General features: G+C 31.4%; 2 protein-coding genes and 1 long non-coding RNA gene across 3 annotated transcripts; all 3 read left to right on the top strand.

The window, feature by feature from the left end:
• Positions 1 to 3,738: 3,738 nt before the first annotated feature.
• Positions 3,739 to 8,468, top strand: LOC145312500 (uncharacterized). Its single transcript, XM_080151757.1, has 5 exons — positions 3,739 to 3,839; positions 4,406 to 4,449; positions 4,868 to 4,977; positions 7,168 to 7,246; positions 8,364 to 8,468. Exons 2-5 carry the CDS (start codon positions 4,426 to 4,428, stop codon positions 8,466 to 8,468), a joined length of 318 nt encoding a protein of 105 aa, XP_080007883.1. The 5' UTR covers positions 3,739 to 3,839; positions 4,406 to 4,425.
• A 2,955-nt stretch (positions 8,469 to 11,423) lies between these two features.
• Positions 11,424 to 13,200, top strand: LOC145312777 (uncharacterized). The gene is made up of 3 exons (XR_013877116.1): positions 11,424 to 11,488; positions 11,605 to 12,330; positions 13,089 to 13,200. It is a non-coding gene; the product is annotated as an uncharacterized LOC145312777 (long non-coding RNA).
• Positions 13,201 to 13,621: 421 nt separating this feature from the next.
• LOC145312499 (alpha-scruin-like) lies at positions 13,622 to 17,438 on the top strand. Its single transcript, XM_080151756.1, has 6 exons — positions 13,622 to 13,674; positions 14,046 to 14,145; positions 14,494 to 14,566; positions 14,898 to 14,979; positions 15,962 to 16,040; positions 16,980 to 17,438. The coding sequence occupies exons 1-6, from the start codon at positions 13,622 to 13,624 to the stop codon at positions 17,085 to 17,087; spliced, it is 495 nt and encodes a 164-aa protein (XP_080007882.1). The 3' UTR covers positions 17,088 to 17,438.
• Positions 17,439 to 18,609: the final 1,171 nt, after the last annotated feature.

The following is an 18,609-nucleotide window of genomic DNA, read 5'->3' as shown; positions in this document are numbered from 1 at the left end:
ATTGGATTTATGAATACTTTTTATTTATAAAAGTTAAATTATACTATTTGAGTTAAAGAACACTCTATTTTGAAGAAAAAAATATGCCCAATGAATAATTTGATATCAGAAAATATATATCTATTCAGTAAAAACCAAAATTGAATATTTTTAATAATTGTCTGACTTTTGAGTGTGTGGTTGGACATCTAATTCTAGTGGGGTGTATCCAACCCCCTGACATTGAAAATACACCATCCTCACGCTCCTAACCCCATCCATTTGGGTTTAAAATATACCATCTTGATTAGCTCTTAGGAAGATTAAAATAATTATAAAAAATAGTAAAGATTTAATATTGCCTCCAAAGTATAAGCCAACAAATGCCAGAAAGAAATGCGAATAATAGAACAATTAATATAAATTATTAATTAAATTGTAAATTTATTATGTATTAAATTCATTATAAGAATGAAAAATAGTTATTTTTACTATAAAATGTCATGAAAATAGTAAAACCAGAGGCCGTGTCTCTAGCAAAAAGATAATTTTTAATTACAGAGATTTTAGAAAAAATCTTCAAAATATTCTAGGAACAAAAAATTCATTTACCCTAATTGTAACTGTATTTGTTAGGTAAGCATTTTCTTTGTCCTAAACTAACATGTTTCTTTTTCCTTGTGTTATAAAACATTTTCATTTAATAAAGTAATATTTCATAAAAAAGTAGAAATATGAATTTAGTTAATGATTTATACTCCTTATGTAAGAGGACAATATACACTTTTTTTATCTTAGTGTTCCGCCTAATGGTTTTGGAAGTTAATTTTTTTTAAACTTCAAAATAATTAAAAATAAATTAAAAATAGTTCGATATATAGACTCATTAAAGAAAAACACATTAGAGTTTTTTTGAACCAACCTAATTTTATTTTGTTGATTTTGAACTTTTATTGTCCAGCGTTCGTGTTCATCATAATCAATATTTTCTCCAAAATAGCTTAAAAACAGCCAATATGAAATAAGTCGAGCTATTTCTCTCTTCCAATGTTGAACACTTCATACTTATGACTTTTAGATTTATTGTTCCATTCTTATATCCTTGATAATTAATGAGTTTTGTAATGAAAATTCCACAAAATTATAGACAGGGAAAAATATTAGAAAATAACTGAAAATTTCTCTCCATACATCAGTTTGCCACCATCAAAAATTAAATTGTTGCAATATTTCTTAAATTTCTAAGGAACCACTGTAATAATCGATTATGTTAGGTTCAAGTTAGCCTTATGGGGTTTCGACCCCAAATTCCATAGAGCTTTAGATATAGTAAATAAATTCTCAACGGAGTCTTAAAACTTTTAAAATATGCAAAGGGGGGCTATAAAAGGAATATTAAAAGTCTATATTTGTAAATGTTTTATAGAAAATATGTGTATTTTCGTCATTATTTAACCAAATTATATTCTTTTGTCAAATTGTCTAAAACTTTCATGATAAATCTTTAATGAGCTCAAATAACTATAATGTTTGATTTAATCATTTTCTATGATTAATTGCTGCTTTATTATTATAATAGTAATTAGGTTCAGTATTACTTTAGCTTTACAACAATGGCCTTTTTAAAACATTCTATCATTATATTACTTCTTACATGGTAAATTTTATGGCAATTTTTTCTTGTATTGTATTGTCATTTTGACATTTGGTTAGCATTTTACATCAATCCTGTCATAGCTAAATTTAAGAGTAAGCAATAACAATTTGACCTAATTCTAGCGTTTGATGAAAAAATTGCTGTTAACTTTGATTCGATTTTTTAAAAACTATGATAAAAAAACAATTTTGAGAAAAAATTGTGTGATAATAGAGACCTTAAAGGGTATGGGAAGCTAATATCGTTCTTGTAGCATCCATGTAGAATCTTTAGCTTAACAATAACATTGACCACTTACATTTTTGTAATCCTATATGTTTTTTTATAGAAAAATTAATAGATTTTCTTTTTAGCACCAATATTCCTATAAAAATATGGTGCTTAAGGAAGTGTTGTTTAACAAATAATTTTCTTGATTTAGGATGAAAATTAAAAATCGAGGTTATAGAAACTGTACAGCAATATAACGGCTATTTAAAAGGGCAATTTCTATTAGGTTTCCTTTATTAGATTTATAGGAGATAGATTTTTAATATTTTTACTTTGGTATAGATAGACTTATGGTGCTAAAAGACGTTTTTTAAAACATAATTTTCTCATTTTGGGGAAGAAGCATAACAGGGATATATTTTATAAAAAAAAAATTTGAACCTAAAAAAATATAGAAAAAACGTTTGACATAATATTTGATATTTCTTCATGATTATAACAGTAATCATATTTTTTTACATTTATAAATTCAATTGATTAAAATTTTCATTTTTAAAAAGAATTTGATGACAAAAAAAATCATTTCAAACTTTGTTTGATATAACAGCTAATTGCGTAGTTAACAACTTCAAATGCACTGGAAATAAAAAGGGATTAAAGATAAATACTTTAATGGTATTTGCAATTCTCTTGTTAAGTACATATCTTGTGTGAAAAAATTAAAATGTTTAATCTAATCTTAAACTCAATACTTCATAATTTGACAACTCTGACAAATTTGACATGTAATATTTAGCGCAATAAAGAATCGCTAAAAAACTATCTCTCATGCAAGATTTAATGTTATCACATTATTTCAATATCTTAATAAAAAGTGGAATTGACATTTTTAAAAGCCTTTTGTTTTACTTTTGCACATTCTAGTAAAAAATAAAAAACATTTGTAAAATTGAAGGCCTGAAGAAGATACCTTTATCATCTATAATACAAAGTTGCTTGATGTCTGTCTGTCCGTCTGTCCCTTAAGATCTCAGTAACCACTGAACCGAACGGATTCTACTCTTCAGGGAATATACCTACTGGTCTTGTGTTAGTTTTAGGCAATTTTCTTAGGGGGGTTGGGACACCATCAACCCCCCCCCCCCAAAAAAAAAACACTAAATTTTTTTCTAAATCAGTTTGAAATTAGTGGTTGTTGCATCTCAATTTTTTTTTTTAAATTTCCTCTTGGGGCAAAGCTCCTAGAGGCTAGGGTACAAAGTAGCTTGATGTCTATCTGTCTGTCCCTTAAGATCTCGGTAACCATTGAACCGATTGGATTCTACTCTTCAGGGAATATATCTACTGGTCCTGTGGTGGTTTTCAGCTAATTTCTTGGTAGAGTGGGACACCCCCCCCCAAAAAAAAAAAAAATATCCCCCAATTTTTTTGGCAGGTAATTAAAACTTTGGTGGTCGCACCACCGCTGTTTTTTTTATTTGCCTCTTGGGGCAAAACCCCTAGAGGCTAGGGGTGAAGCCTCTAGGTACTAGTTACAAAATAAAGCCCTGAAATATTCTGTAATTAATGCCATATCTATAGCTTCATATTTTGTATTTTATCTAACCAACTTAAGAACTAAAATTATTGATATAAGAATTTTAAAAAAGACAAGAGTGTCAAAAAAAATATAGCACAATATTTGCCTTGAAAATCTAATTATGCCGTGTAATAAGAATTGCGCCTTGGTATCTCCTATACTGATGTACCCAACGACGAGCGGATGTTCTACGTGGTACGCTTCAATTACCGGTTATTAAACATTCAATAAATCACCCACATTTAAAAATTCATCCGTATCTGATATCTTAAGCAACACTGTCACCTAATTCATTATTATTGTTAAGGAGTGTCACATGTGAGTTTACTAGCAGTACGGGACCTGTTCGTACAGCTCAGTTTGTCCATAAGTTGGTACCAGATAATAATGTTATTGAGTGGGCTCAAGTTGCAGGTTAAAAATTAAGGATTATTCTAAAATTACATACATACACTCTAGGAATTAGGTATAACCAACAAGCGAAATAAATCTTAAATAATATTGGGGGGGCAATTGGAGAGGTCGTCAATTTTACGATGTGATGCCCCCCAACGACAGCTGAAAAACACGTATAGGTTTCGTGATTTTTTTGCCGAATTAATTTCGTTATTGGTATAAGCTGCATACACTCATTAATCATTTATCATGAATGGCGTTTTTTAGGTATAACTTAAGCAGAACCTGAAAGACACTTTCCTAAAAAGTTTTTAATCTTATATTTTTTACCAATACAAATCCTATATTTTAAAAGAATGTTGCTAGTATTTTTCTATTCTTAATATTAACAAGGAAGATAACTGTGACACTTTTTAAAATGATAAGTCAAACAATAGGGCATAGATGAAGAGATGAAGAAAATGCAAATGAAAGTTATTTATATGCACAATTTCTGATGCAGGGCTAGCACTATGGAGAGACAGAAAGACAAACAGACCGACACAAACACTCATAGTGTAGCTTCGACATTAAAAGTTTTCTAGGAGAAGTTGCATCGGATAGCATGTGTAGCATTCACTGCCTTCAGGTTTTAGTTCTGGACTTAAACAACAAGGACAACTATGTCCAGTATTAGTGATGCATCAACAAACAAATAAAATTTTAGATTAATAAAAAGTGGGCTGTTTTATAGTAGAGAGATTGCATATTTTGTACATATACCATTTAGACTAAAATTTGTGAGATAATATCATAGCTTTGCTAACAAATAATGAATTATAATTTTGAATTACATAGCTATGTGACTGTTTGTATAAATGTATAGTAAGGAATGTATTCTAAAACAAAGAATTTGTAGATATTTTTAATAACTTAAGACTTTTTGATTGATGGTTAGACAGTAAAATAGAGGGATGTTTAAAAGACAGGCGGACAGATGGAATATGTACTATAAAGTAGCTGTTTTACTATTTTAAAATTGTAAGTACAGAAAAGAACTAAAATAGACCAACAACAATGGAAATGTTCCAAGCAACGAAACCTGTAAAATGTTTAAATATGACAGCAACCTCAAGAAATGTCAACTTTCTGTTAAATTACACTCTAGAGACTATAGGTAAGATAAGTTTTTAAAAGCGAAGCTTTTCTGTAATTATGGTCGGTCCGTCCGTCCATAACGGTTAGCTTTTTACGTAAATTTAGGCATGTTAGAATTGTCCTACCGATTTCAAACTTTGCATGATGATTCCTGTAGTAAATAGGTACGATTTAGAAAGCGTAACAACTCTATAATCGTTACCAGAATTTCCTTACGTTCATTTTAAACATGTTGATTTTTAACGTTTTAACAACAAATTTTTATGTGATATAATTATCCGATTGATCTGATTTTTGGAGTACAGGTTCCTATTACAATAAGGTAAAATTCTATCAGCGAAGCATCTCTCTAATCAAATCACGTCCTAGAAATGTCATTATGTCCTTAAGCAGTATTCTGTATTTAGGAAGTTTTGCAACAAATTTACAAATTTTGTCAAAACATGTATGTATTTATATTTTGCGTATTCAGTTCTGACACTCTACAACAGCTATTGTTCGTCTGGCATACCGTTTCAGAGCTTCGCTTTCATGGATGTTGTTATCCTTGTTTAAAGGATAGGTCATTATATTTTCCTTCTTAAATAAGCAATTCTACCTTTGGTAGCTGGAATTAACGGGGTAAGAGGGAACTTATCTTACAAACTTTTTTTAACTGAAATATCTCCCTGGATGGTCAACAAAACACAAAAATCCGTCAATGGAATATCTTGCAGACAATTTTTTTGTTTATATCTACTTACAAATATATGATTCAATCCTATGATACGAGCTATGAAACTTTATACGGGCCTTTATATAAGAGTTCGGCTATTGAAATAAATTTAAATCTATATATGTTTTTGTTAAAATAGATAAATATCAATACATTACTGCCAAAAATTTGTACACAAAAAGGTACAATGTGAAACATTTATGAATATACATATATTTTTGCTAACTCACAACAATTTCTTTTGCTGTTTTGATGGAGCTATTACTTTTTTTTCTTTTAAAAAAATTGAAGAGATGGTGAAACTAGCTTTTTAAGTAAATAAATACCTTAAGTATTTGGTCATTATTAGTAGCGAAGCTACTCTATAACTTGAAATGTCCGTCTGTCCGTCTGTCCGTCTGTCCGTCTGTCCGTATGTCCGTCTTAGTTAGGGGGAAACGTGATTTTCTCGGCTCCTTTAAAAGATAAAAGGCTGAAATTTTTTGACAACATTCCCATTATCAAGTCGCACAATTAACTGTAAAACATCAATGGCGATAGGACCGCTTTTTAGCAGGTTCTAGGCTATTTTTGTATATTTCACATTTTTCTCCATATCTTTGGTGTTTATGGTCCGATTTCCAAAAATTTTTCAGTTATAGAATCAAAATTAAATTTCCTGTCGTTTCAAGAAAACAACTATGACGGTCAGACTGCCTTTAAGCAGGTTTTAGGCTATTTTTGTATTTTTCACATTTTTCTCCATACCTTTGGTGTTTATTGCCCAATTTCCAAAGTTTTTCAGTTATATATATCAAAATTAAATTTCCTTTCGTTTCAAGAACACATCAATGGCGGTCAAACTGCCTTTTTGCAGGTTTTTGGCTATTTTTATATTTTTCACATTTTTCTTCATATCTTTGGTGTTTATGGTCCATTTTTTAAAAATTTTTGTAGTTAAAAATATCAAAATTAAATTTCCCGTTGTTCTGAGCATCCAGTAAGTAATTTACTTTGACCGTCAGTCTGTTAGTCATAGTACTGAAATATAAATAAATATTAAGAAATTAAAAACAAATGTTGAAAAGGTTTCGTGATTTTTTCCTAATATACATGCTTTTGTTAACTAATATCTAAATTCTTATTTAATTGTTTATGCTTCGCTACTTATGGATGTTGTCATCCTTGTTTTTTAAGCTCATTTAAAAGTCCTTATATCACAATCTAATTAAAAGTAACAAAATAATGCGGTGCATTTTTAGGAAGAGGATACTTTGATAATCCTAGTTTACATTTTCCTCAAGTGATTAAAAGTCAAACTTGATATTAAAGACTTTAGACTTATTATGTATACGTATGAAAGTAAAATATAACTGTCCTGTGCACCTTCTAACCATTAATGTAGTCAGATTGTGTCTACGCAGTGTTCCTATTGGTCACATAGATGATCAATCATTTATGTTACCCATAGGAACACATTGTAGACTTATATAGGTACTTATTGTTTTTATTTAGGGGTGTATCAGGAAATGTTGAAAGTAAAATGTGGCTGGATAAATCTAAATTTTGTATCCATCCCCCACCACCTATACAGGTTTTTTAAAATTATTAGGCGATTTCCCTCAAAGTGTATCGCATGAAAATAAATAGAAAATAGGGTGTATATCTTTTTAGTAGCGAAGCTACTCTATAATTTGAAATGTCCGTCTGTCCGTATGTCCGTCTTAGTTTGGGGGAAACGTGATTTTCTCGGCTCCTATAAAAGATAAAAGGCTGAAATTTTTTGACAACATTCCCATCATCAAGGTGCACAATTAACTATAAAATATCAATGGCAATAGGACCGCTTTTTAGCAGGTTTTAGGCTATTTTGTATTTTTCACATTTTTCTCCATATCTTTGGTGTTTATGGTCCGATTTCCAAAATATTTCCAGTTATAGAATCAAAATAAATTTCCTGTCGTTTCAAGAAAACAACTATGACGGTCAGACTGCCTTTAAGCAGGTTTTAGGCTATTTTTGTATTTTTCACAATTTTCTCTATACCTTTGGTGTTTATGGCCCAATTTCCAACGTTTTTAAGTTATAGATATCAAAATTAAATTTCCTTTCGTTTCAAGAACACATCAATGGCGGTTAGACTGCCTTTTTGCAGGTTTTTGGCTATTTTTATATTTTTCACATTTTTCTTCATATCTTTGGTGTTTATGGTCCGGTTTTTTTTTAAATTTTTGTAGTTAAAAATATCAAAATTAAATTTCCCGTTGTTCTGAGCATCCAGTATGTAATTTACTTTGACCGTCAGTCTGTTAGTCATAGTACTGAAATATAAACAAATATTAAGAAATTAAAAACAAATGTTGAAAAGGTTTCGTGATTTTTTCCTAATATACATGCTTTTGTCAACTAATATCTAAATTCTTATTTAATTGTTTATGCTTCGCTTCTTATGGATGTTGTCATCCTTGTTTTAATAAAAGCTTACAAAAGACCGGTTGATTACTTCCCAACCACTTATTTTTTATTTTTTTAAAGAATTGAAAATAAGGGGGTTTGAGGAAGGGGGTTACCAACGCTTAAGAGAATAAGGAGGGGAGGGGGAAAGGGCACCTTGCCCTAGGAGAAGAAATAGCTTGGCTACTAAAAATACTAACATAAAAAGGCTTAACAACTAAAGAAAATTAGATTAAAGAAAGTATGCTATTGTTTAGAATGGTGAATGGGTGTGTCACAAAGATGTTTCAAGTGAATATTGCTATCTTATTTGTAAACCTGGTTATGTTCATAAGAAACAAACTTGGAGAGTCTGTGCTTGATAATTTTATAAATTTAAAAGTAGTAGGGTGTCTGTTATATTTGAAACATGTTTTTTTACTTTTGGCCAGCGTTGCGGAGCCGTTTGATTTAGGTGCGGCTCCGACCTAAAATCAAGAAATAACTCGACACATATTTTTCCACGTCTATTTTTGTCTTTTTGGTTTTAAAAGTTCAATTTTTGATGAAAATGTACTTGAAAAACTTAATAGGGGCATTTGCACATGACAAAACAGAGTTACCAAATTATAATTTATAAAAAATCTCTTTTTTTATCTAGTCCGGAGCCAGAGCCGTTTTTAACGAAAATTACGGCTCCGGCTCCAGCAAAATATGGCGGCTCCACGGCTCCCGGCTCCGGCTCCGCAACACTGCTATTGGCATATAGATTCCTAGGACGATTGAGAAGAGCATTTCTAATTTTCTATGATCAAGTCTTAATATAAAGTATGTCCAAAACAAGCATCCTGTATTTAAGTAATATGTGGTAACATTTATACGGAAACTTCAAACTTCTAAATAATATGGAATATCAAAAGTGCTCTCTGATTTGTCAAGCTTCACTTTCGTGGATTTTTTCATCCCTAGTTTCCCCAAAATTTTTATATAACTAAGTTTTACTCAGGGAAAAGGGAATGATATTCTGAAAACAATTATACAGAAAAATTTCCCCACAACCCCCTTCCCCCTTTCTCCCCTTCTTACCCACCCCTCTTCAGTTACATAAAAACAAGATATACCCCCAGCTAATCTCAAAGATTTCGTGATTTTTTTTGTAGAATTGATTGTTACAATAGCTAGGCCTGAGATTCACTGCTCTTGGACAAGCAATCATCATACAATTTTCAACTGTAAATATTGCTTTAAAAATAATATAAAGATTATTAATATCGTGTAAATATTTATCCTATTATCCTATTTTTTTTTATAAATCAGTAAGACTTTTCTTTCTCTGAAGCTTAAGATCTCAATAACTACTGAACCTATTGAGTTTTTTTAGGGTAAGCTTCGCATTGGTCCTGTGATTGTTTTAGGTCGTTCTATTTTTAGATTTATGTCGTAGGATGGGTTTAGGCTATTTTCCTAATCACCCTATGCCTCTTCCAATACAGAGTCCCTTGAGGCTAGAGGCGTATCCGCTGGTCCTTATAGAGATTGCTAACCGCTTGACTATTTTGGTGCTATTTTTTAAGTGCTTGAAAGAAAAACTTATCAAATTTTCTGTTTTAGGACAATTACAACACTACAAATTCTTTTAAACTGTACCATTATTTAAAAAATTAAAAGCGCTTTTGAAAATGTTAGGATATCATGTAGAACAGTAAACCTGCAAAGTAACTGGGAGACTTCTGGAAGAGACTTTGGTTGTGTGGATTCAGGTGAGTAACATAAGTAGCTGTTTATAGTGTCCTAGCAAACTAGGGATAGATGCCTATTCTATTGACGTCATGAAATACCCTATAACCCATCTATTTTCTAGGGGGTTTCTTCCCCCCTTCCCTTTCTCTTTCTCACTACTATGACGTCAAAAGAACATGAAAGCCAAACGCGGTGATATATATCCCCATTTTGTTAGGGCACTTGAATTCTTGAATTCTTTTGAGCCACTTTCATAATTACACCATTTCAGAACTTTTACAAAGACCTGTTACACTAAGGGCTACGACTCTAGCATCTAGGTCTCTGTATTCGACATGGTACATGGTGGGTTTAAAAAATATCTTAAAACCCTCCCAAGATTTAAAATTTAATCTGAAAATAGAAAAGCCTAAAACCTTCACAGGGTCTAGGTGAAGCTTACCGAAAATAGAGAACCCAAGGGTTAAATAGTTATTTATATCTTAAGCTATCGATTCAAACCCCTTATTTCTTTATAAAATAGGATATGTTTTCATTTTTTATTTTATTACAGTTTTGATCATGATGGGAAATGCTATCAAACCTTACTATATGGTTCAAGCTGTTAGGCATGATTGGCTGCTTTTTTCTAGTCCTTTTATATCCCACTTTTAACTTTTACTTGACTGATTGTATACAAGAGTACATGTTTATTTACCATACAAATAATTAAGGATGTGATGACAACATCTATAAGCAGCGAATCACAAAAAAAGTATTACAGACCTGAGGTGAATTCTTAAAAAAAACTCTTGCCTCACTAAAATTTTAGTGAGGCAAAATTATGCCATCTAAATTTGTAGTGAGCCTCACTGATTTTAGTGAGGCAAATATTTTTAAAAGAATTCACCTCTGTATGCTCAGAAAAACGGAAAATCTAATTATGATATCCTTATTCACAAAATATGACCACAAGCACCAAAGATATGGAAAAAAACATGCTAATAAGCAGTCCGACTGCCATAGATGGAATTTTTAATTTTAAAATCCCTATCCACAAAAATTTTGTAAATCGGACCAAAAACACCAAAGATACGGGGGAAAATGAGAATATCAAAATAGTACAAAAACCTGCTAAAAAGCAGTCTGACCACCATGGATGTTTTATAGTTAACTATGCTCCCTAATGATGATGGGAATGTTGACAAGAAGTTTAGGAAGTCTATCTTTTGTAGGAGCCGAGTAAATCACGTTTCCCCTAAAACGTTTCAGACGGACATTTTGAATTATTGAGTAGCTTTGCTACTAAAAAGATGAAGCTAAAAGTAAATTGAAAAAACAGATATAAGAAAAGCAAATTACAGAGTAGCTGTGTTGCTATAGAGCAAATACCTGAAACAGTATAACCAATATTATTTGTCTAAATATCATCACAATTTTTCATGTGAACCAACCACATTTATTAGCTTAAATCATTTACTTGGTTCATATTGTCAAAAGAGTAAGACCTGCCCTGTACTTACAAAAAGCTACCTTTAAAGTACAACTTTAAATCAGTGCAGCGGTTTGTAAGATTTATACCCATAGCCAGCAACACTTATAGTCAATCATAAATTAAGTGGAACAGAAGTTAAGAATCTGTCTGATTTTTATTACACAACTTCTTATTCTCATTATCGCAAAGGTAGATACAATTTTACTAGTTATATTCAAAACTTAATCTAACACGAGTTAAAAAGCCTAAAACCATCCCAAGAAGAATTAAATTATGGATGTTGCTAACCTTTTTGTTTTTCATAGGTGGTGGGGTTTTAGAGTACAGATTTGGCAATGCTGTTTATTGTGGATACTACTCAGTTAACTGCAATCAGTATAACTTCAAAAGAACTAGCATTGACTACAGCACAGATTTAGACGCAAGGACTTTAAAAATTCCAATATACTATTCATATATTAAAAATGAAACTATACATAATATGATTATTATGTATTTCATATAATTTATCTCTCCAAACAAGGATGACACCATTCATAAAAGCGAAGCTCTAAAATCAGATGGTGAAACAAACGAATATTACCACATGTAGAGGACACAACTTTGTATAAATATATTTCAAAACTGCTTAAATACAGGATACTGCCAAAGGAAATATTCACATTTTAGGACTAATTTCAAGAGATACTTCAATGAAAATATTGTACCGTGTCATCCAAGAATTAAAAAATTAGGTGTATAAAAATATTAAATCAACCAAAAGTAGTTGTAAAAAAACATGTTTTGAATGGACGTACGGACATTCTAGTAACGATTATAGAGTTGCAGCGATTTCTAAATCGTAAATAACTTTTTATGGAATAAAAAATTAAAATAAAAAAACTTTTTTTGTACTCCTTAATTTTTTGTTAAATTAAAATCACACAAAATTCTGGAATACAATGTACTTAGAGATGCTGGTCCTTCATCAGTTACTTTAGATTTCTTATTTATAATTGGTGGCCTCACGACTGGAGAAATTCAAGTCAGAGGTATGTAACAATTTGTAGTAGCTGTCTATAGTGCCCTAGCAAAATGGGGATAGATGGCACTGTTTTTGGCCTACCTATTCTATTGACGTCAGGAAATACCCTATGTCCCATCTCTTTTTTTCTAGGGTGTTTATTTTCCCCTTCCCGTTCTCTTTCCCTCTACTATGACGACAATAGAATAGGTAGGTCAAAAGCGGTGACATCTATCCCCATTTTCCTAGGGCTCTATTATAGGCAGATAGTGTAACAATTTGTCTCTTAGAAAACACACGTTTCATCTCGATAGCTATATTGCAAGGATTACAACATCCATAAGTAGGGAAGAACAAAAAAAATCATATATTGGAATATGGGCGTGGTGATTTAAAGAGCAGATGTTTAAATCAAGAATAGATTTATTGGGGTCAAAACACGAAACCTTTCACATGTAATTTATATATTTTTAATATCTTATAGACTGACAGACCGACAAACCATATAAATTATTCACTGGATGCTCATTGATATTTAATGATTTATTGCAAAAGAAATGCAGCAGTCTTTCTTGAATAGCAGCTAAGAAATTTAAATCTCCCCAATAGAGTTACGAACACGCGGATGGGGAGACTAAGTTACTTATAGCTTAGCTACGCTGCTAAAAATATAAATTTTTACAGAATAAAAAATATTTTTTTCGTTTATTGGTATGAAATTTACTATGTTTATTATATATTTTGTGTGATAAATAAATAATAATCATTTTTAAAAAAAATTACTAGGATTTAATGATAATTTACAAGAGAAGAGTAGACCAAAGAAATTTTTCTCTAATATTCCTTCAAGTCTTGGCGTAACTGGTCAATATGGCTGCGCAACTAGATTAACTAACAGGTTTTACATTCCTTATTAGTAAGAGGATGTCTGTCTGTAACTTAAGATCTAGCTAACTGTTTGGCCGACATGGATCTTCCTTCAGGGAGGAAGGGAGGGGACAATGGATCTAAAATTCATATTTTTGACAGTCTTAGACTTTGGGTAGCAGAACACATGCAACTTTTATTATTTTGCCAAATTTCAAAGACTTTGGGTACCAGCGCAAAGAATGCCGCTAAAACAATTATTCCAAAGCAGACGACTCGTACTGAACTAACCAATACAAAAACTAGCAGACAATTTGAAGAAGAAAAAATTCAAAACAAGTTTATTTTGGATTTTAAACTAAATAGTTTTCTTCTGAGAATGGGTCAGATAAACCAGAAATTCTACTGTGATACTTCTGTAACTATCCATTTTAATCAACCCCTTGTCAAATATGAGAACAACCCCCAATTATGGTATTATTTTTAAGAAACAGCCAGTACTAAGGTCATACCTTTTATGATAAATTACAGACTATTCACAGGAAAATAAGACAGGATAACCTAATGTTAAATACTTTTCTTTTGGTGTTTAATAATTTCTTATTATACAAATCTAATAAAGATTGCAATATCTAAATTTTTGGAATTTTCCAGATATATCTGGTTTTGAAGAGAATTTAAAAGTTGTATAAGAAATTTTAATTTGGGCAGCCGGACAAAGTGTCTCAAAAATCAGCCTTAAGACGTCATAAAAATGATGAAATTGAAAGGAGAAGTAGGAAAGTAAACCTCTAAAAAAGATATGTATAATATCTCATTTTTATGACGTCACAAGGCTTATTTTTTTGAGACACTTTGTCCAGCTGCTTTTTTTAGATCATTTGTGTATTTGGAGGGAAAGATTGGGATAGAATATAATATCATCACTTTTGATTCTGTTGCTTTGAAAAGTAAACTCAATTATAACAGAAAGAAGGTAAATCCAAAAACTTTTTTGTAATAAAAATTGTATCCAAAATTAAGTATTAAAAGAATGTGCAAAAACATAAATAATAAAACAAATTTCATTAAGACTAAAATAAAAAATAAATTGACTAAAACCATTTCGGGACTAATATAAAGCTGCTGATAGAAAAACTAAGAACCCAATCGATTCGGTGGTGAGCGAGATATGTATGAACAAAAGAAAATAAACCAATGGGCTTAAAACTGAGTGACACTGACATATAGATTTTTTTGTAATGATTAATTTAATGGTATATTAATAATGTTATACCATATCAATTTTGGAAATCTTCCTTATTTGAAATCTTTAATGTTGTAGTTTGGATGTGATCTATATGCAAATGGAACTGGAAATATTTTTCTAATAGTTGCTGGTGGAGAAACCGACATAGGTGATTATCACTTATATTAAAAAAAGATTTCTATGCCAATATAGAAAATAACTCTTGAATTATTCTTGATTCCGGCCACAGTAAAAGTGTCTGACTATGACGTCAGAAAAAATTAACAACTAACCAATGAGAGGCCGCTATATATTTTACCATTGTGAATACTGGCTTCTCATTGGTTAATTGTTAATTTTTTCTGACGTCATAGTCAGACACTTTTACTGTGGCCCTTGATTCCTGACTACTGAACGTCTGCTCTTAACTCACTTTGACAGTATTTCCATCCACAAATTTTTGTGTTTTGCTTCTTTTAGATGTTGTCATCCTTGTTTAGATCCAGAAGCAGCGTCAACCACAGAGATATATGACTTGTCAACCAAATCCTGGCAGCTGGCTGGAAATCTTAACTATCCCAGGTATCATGTACCTGTGTTTAGTGCACTAAGGAAAATGGTGATAAATTTTTGGCCTATTCTATTGACGTCATAGTAGAGGGAAAGAGAAAGGGAAGGTGGAAAGAAACCCCCTAGATAATGGGGTATAGTGTATTCTGACGTCAATAGAATAAGTAGGCCAAAAGCAGTGACATCTAACCTTATTTTGCTAGGGCACTATAGAGTATAGACAGCTACACTTAATATTAATAAAAAATACAAGAATGTCAACATCCATAAGTAGTGAAGCATGGATGGCAATATAATAAAAGTGATTTTAAAGCAGATGTTTAAATCAAGAATTAAATTACAAAAACTTTCACCTATGCATATATTTTGTAAATTTTTCAAAAATTGTAACTGGCATTTGGTCTAAATGCCACACTACTTTCATTATACTGGAGGGAGAGGACATTGGGCTGTCTCAAAAGTCTTATAATACCGTTTTCTTAATCGTTGGATTGACAAACTTGGGGACTTTTATTAAATTTTGAATGGTAGTTGAGTGTTCAAACTTTTCAACCACTAAGTATAATCTATAGAAGGGGTAATTTTGTGTATCATCATTGGGGATGTAAATATTTTTATTAGACATTGTCTTATCCCTTTAGTTCCCTACTTAATAAATTATTTAAAATTTAGGTAGCTGTCCATAGTGCCCTAACAAAATGGGGATATATGTCACTGCTTTTGGCCTACCTATTTTATTGACGTCAGGAAATACTCTATACCCTATCTCTTTTTGAGGGGTTTTATTTCCCCTTTCCCTTTCTCTTACTATCTACTGTGACGTCAATAGAATAGGTAGGCCAAAAGCAGTGACATATATCCCCATTTTCCTAGGGCACTAAACGCAACTACAAAATTTAGGTTTAACCATGCCATTGTAACCTTACCTGATGGAATAATTGTCTTATCCCTTTAGATCCCTGCTTAATATGTTAATAAATAATTTAAAATTTAGGTTTAACCATGCCCTAGTAACTATAACTGATGGAATATTTGCTGTTGGTGGTGAACTTAATGGTTCTTATGTTACTCAAGTTTGTCAAATATTTTTAAAAGCGAAGCTTTTCTATAATTAGGGTCGGTCTAGACGTACGTAACGGTTAGCTCATTTCGTTTATTTATGCATATTAGAATTAATCTATCAATTTAAACTTTACATGGTGATTCCTGTAGTAGTTAGAAACGATTTATAAAGCATAGCAACTCTATAATGTTTACTAGAAAGTCCGTACGTTCATTTAAAACATCTTCATTTTAATCTTTTAAACAGCAATTTTTAAGTGATACAATTATCTGATTGATCTGATTTTTGGAACACTGATTCCTAGGACATCATAGTACAATGTTATAAGCAAAGCTTCTCTATAATCTAAATCAAGTCCTTAAAAAGTATGTCCTGTAGTTGAACAGTTTACTTACAGTTTTGTTTCGACTTTTATATATTTATATTCTGATTATATAGTTCTAGCACACTTCAAGTGTTAATGTTTGTGTTAGAGCTTCACTTTTATGGATGTTGTCATCCTTGATTTTCATTGCAATTCGTATGAAGAAATTATAGCGTAACAGCTTAGATACTTTTTTATGAAATAAGCTGTTTCAAATATCTAAAAATTTAAGTTAAATAAAGGTCTAATTTTATATTATGGGGGTTGTAGATCAATTGATTATCTGAAGATTCCTGTATTATTCAATAGGAATTATTAAAAAATACTTAATATTGTACTACACAATACACATATATGTATACTAGATGCTGCGCCCCTGACATCTAGGGGCTCTATATTGGAAGGGACATGTAAGGGCAGAAAATAGACTAAAACTATACCAAAACTTTTTATAAAAAATAATAAAATAGCCCAAAACCAACCCGGGATAAATAATAAAATACACTGTAAAGGAGAACTATTAAGGTTCAGCGGTTAGAGAGATCCTCCGCTACAGACAAAAAAAGCTTACTACTTTATGTTTAGGTAGAGAAATTTAATCCAGTTAAGAAAGTGTGGGAGAACACTGGTCTTCTGACACAACCACAAACAGCCCTGAGTGCAACTGCTGTACCAAGTTTTAATATTCCTTAATTCCATCATGATGATATGCTGATTTTTGTGAAATGGGCGGTTTCCCTAAAAGTGCAGAGTCGCTCACATACTTTCTTTGTGTGCTTGTGTCTTACTTTAGGTTCGTTTAGGTTAGGTTATATGGGGTATAGGGTAGCCCTAAAGGTGTTTCCAATAGTTTCAATTTATTTTCAAGAATAAAGAGAAGGGGGTCTGTGTTCGCTATGTTCTTTGAGGAAATCACCAAAAATGCTGAGATAATAATGTAAACTACTTATTGACTGAATTGTTTGCAATTAACAAGTTTGAAAGAATTTTACTGTAAATTTAATGTTGCATTATATTTGTTTTAATAAATGCACAGTTTTTGAATATAGCACTTCCGATTTCTTTCAATTTAATCCCCTAGCATTTAGAAGCTCTATTTTAGAAGGACTAGGAAAATACAGAAAATTGGACCTACTTGAGGCTTCCCTAAAATGAAGAACTCAATCAGTAGTTATTGAAGTTTTAGGCTAAAAATAAAAAACCTTACTACTTTATATAATAGGATTACTCTTATTCGTTATTATTATAGTACTCGATTTATATTTTGCGGATAATTCCTATGATAAAGTAACAGGATGTTTGTCGGTTTGTCTCTTTGTAACGAAGGATCTCGCTTACCGCTGAACCGATATGGTTCTCCTTTTAAGTGTAGCTTTTTACAGGACCTGGGAATGTTTAAAACTATTTTGGAGTAAGGGTACCCCCCCCCCCCCCCCCCCAACCTCTCCAAGAAATCTCCCGCATAGAATAACAGACAGGCAGACGGCCAAAGTTTTTGATTGAGCTTATAGTTGTCATGTAAATCTTCACAAAAATTTTCACAAGACTATCTTATTCTTCGCAAATAACATTTCCTTATAAATTGTCAGTTATGAGTAGATGCAAATTTAGCTCAGCACGACATTTAATGTAAAAATCGGCCGACTTATTACTACATATCTTTGATAGCATCCGAGTAAATTATGTTTTCTATTTGCAAGATTACTGCTATCTATACATCCTATTATATAAAGAAGTAAGTTTTTTTGTCTATAGCGAAAGATCTCACTATCTTAACCTATATGGTTCTCCTTTACAGTGAAGCTTCTTCTTATAGATCCAGGGATGGTTTTCAACTATTTTTGGGAAAGAAATCTTCACCCATCCAAATAAAGATGACCCCCCACCCTATATTAAATTGAGGGGGACTTTATCACCTTTTTCTACCAAAAGTACCCCTAGAGGCTTCTAGGGGGCGTAACTGCTTGTTAGGTATATCTTGTGGAGTAGATTTTTTGAGATAAAAAGTGTTACTAACAAATAACCTACAAAGACAATTAATTGTAAAACATATTTTTAAAACTTATTTAGAAGATAGCTAAAAACATAAGCAATATTGCATATACTGCAAAATTTTGAATTTAATGTAAAAGATTTTAATTAAGAGCTATTTGATATAAAAACTGTATATGGAGGTATCAGCTTCAAATATTAAAGGGCGGTATGGTATCAATTC

Source organism: Acartia tonsa, chromosome 2 (assembly GCF_053477335.1).
Source record: "Acartia tonsa isolate MP-2025a chromosome 2, ASM5347733v1, whole genome shotgun sequence".
Classification (NCBI taxonomy): domain Eukaryota; kingdom Metazoa; phylum Arthropoda; class Copepoda; order Calanoida; family Acartiidae; genus Acartia; species Acartia tonsa.
Note: the sequence above shows the minus strand (reverse complement) of the source record. Positions and strands in the feature narration are given on the sequence as shown.